This window comes from Hevea brasiliensis, chromosome 6 (assembly GCF_030052815.1).
Source record: "Hevea brasiliensis isolate MT/VB/25A 57/8 chromosome 6, ASM3005281v1, whole genome shotgun sequence".
In the NCBI taxonomy this organism is placed as follows: Eukaryota; Viridiplantae; Streptophyta; class Magnoliopsida; order Malpighiales; family Euphorbiaceae; genus Hevea; species Hevea brasiliensis.
The window spans coordinates 22,956,087-22,957,934 of record NC_079498.1 but is presented as its reverse complement, the minus strand read 5'-3'; the positions used below and the strand labels follow the sequence as shown (position 1 = coordinate 22,957,934).

The window sequence follows — 1,848 nt, the reverse complement described above, 5'->3', positions numbered from 1 at the left end:
GAAAAAAAAGCTACATAAATTGATCATGTTTTTTTTTTTAACTTTTAATGTATTTTATTTATAATTTTAATTTTTTAATTTATTTTTTTCTTATTTAAAATAATTTTAAAAAATAAGTCATTAATTTTTTTTATTTTAGTTGAATCAATAAAAATAACTTTTTAATTTTTTTTAGGAATATAAATTATTTTTTTTAATTGAGTGAATAAATAAATATAATTATTTCACACTTTTATTGAAATATTTTTTTAGAAAAAAATATTAAAAGTATGCTTACATTCAATCTACTCGCCACTAAAAATTAAAATACTAGGGGAGAACAGTGGTCCCTGTCAATCCCATGGATTTGTCATTGGGTGCTAGTCTAAGAGTTAAATTCTAATATAATCAAGTGAAGAATACACATGCTTACTTACTTAGCTAACCCTTGGATGATCATTTATTACTTCTTAAAAATGAAAATAAAACCCTTCAAAAAAATGAAAAATAAAAGATGAAAGGGAAATTAATTAGAGAAAATGATGCAATTATTATATATTTCTATTATTTATCTGCGCGCAGCAAGCTCACATACAATGGGAGGATACTCATCCTCTTTTACAATCCCACCTCACATAATAATTCAGTCAATACAGGACATGACTATTGACCAATAAGAAAACTCAAACTCGACCTTCTCCTAAATAAGGATATCAACTAAGCTAGCAGGATTGGCGTACGTGCATTTATTATTCTGACTTCTTCAATACAAAAGTATCTCAGCATTGGAGATTACCCCCTGGAGAAACACCAAATTGGCCACAATATTTAGTGTAGAGATTAATTCTAGCTTGAACTTTGGCAGGTTCTTTTCCATTGCATTCAACAGCACCATTAATGGCTTTAATTGTAGCTCCAAATCCTTGGGTCACAGAAGGGCGGACATTTTGCATCCAATACCATAAGGCAGTCTTGAATGATATGACAGGATCTGTGGCCACAATTTCAGGATTGTTCAGCCCATTAAAGCCGATGCTTTTACCAGCTGCTCCGTAGTTGTAGTTCCATGTTAGTTGAAGTGGACCACGCCCAAAGTATCTCTTGCCTGGGGTACATGGATAATCTGTGAACTTTGTATCGCAGTAGTTCTCAGTAGCAGGAACATTTTGCTCCTCTTTGTTGCAGAAATCTGACATGAAAAAGAAAACAAGAAGCAGAAAACACATCAGCATATATAAAGTTCCTGAAAAACAAGAAAAGAAATTAGAAAAGACATGCACTTACATCCAGTCTCATGGGTGGTATGAGCAAAAAAGGCAGCAACTTCCCGTTTAGAATCATCAGCGGAACCTAATTTTCCAAATTGAGGATATGAATTGAGAGCTTTAAGAAAAGCATCCCTTGAGTAGAAGTTCTTTCCAGCACAACCTGCAGGAGCTTGATTGATTATGCCATTAAAGAAAGCTGGTGTCACAAGGCCTGGCACCGAGACACCTTGGCCCATCACATTTTTGGGGAGGGCTCCTGCAAGAACTATTGCCAGGGCGATGGTAAACAGAAGGTTCATCATGCTGTTGTGGGTTAACATTTTGAGAGAGATTGGCCTAAATAGAGTAAGCGAAAAAGTGATGAGTGGCATGCTTGCAAATGAGAATTAGAGGTGGTATTTATAGAGTTCACAGAAGCTTTAAGGCTGCTTAATTGCTAGAATTGCAATTCAAGATGGAAAGGGGCTTCCATTTGACGTGTTAACTGGGAGTCTCTATAGTCTAAATAGTTTGGTATAATATAGTCCAAACAAATTATGAGAAGTCTCTATAGTCTAGCTAATTGATAATATCTAATAACTCTATTAAATTTTTTCAGTTT

General features: G+C 33.9%; 1 protein-coding gene across 1 annotated transcript; it reads right to left on the bottom strand.

The window, feature by feature from the left end:
• Positions 1-509: 509 nt before the first annotated feature.
• LOC110652110 (endochitinase EP3-like) lies at positions 510-1,640 on the bottom strand. Its single transcript, XM_021807622.2, has 2 exons — positions 1,264-1,640; positions 510-1,168 (listed from the first exon to the last, which is right to left on the bottom strand). Exons 1-2 carry the CDS (start codon positions 1,616-1,618, stop codon positions 759-761), a joined length of 765 nt encoding a protein of 254 aa, XP_021663314.2. The 5' UTR covers positions 1,619-1,640; the 3' UTR covers positions 510-758.
• Between the last annotated feature and the right edge of the window lie 208 nt (positions 1,641-1,848).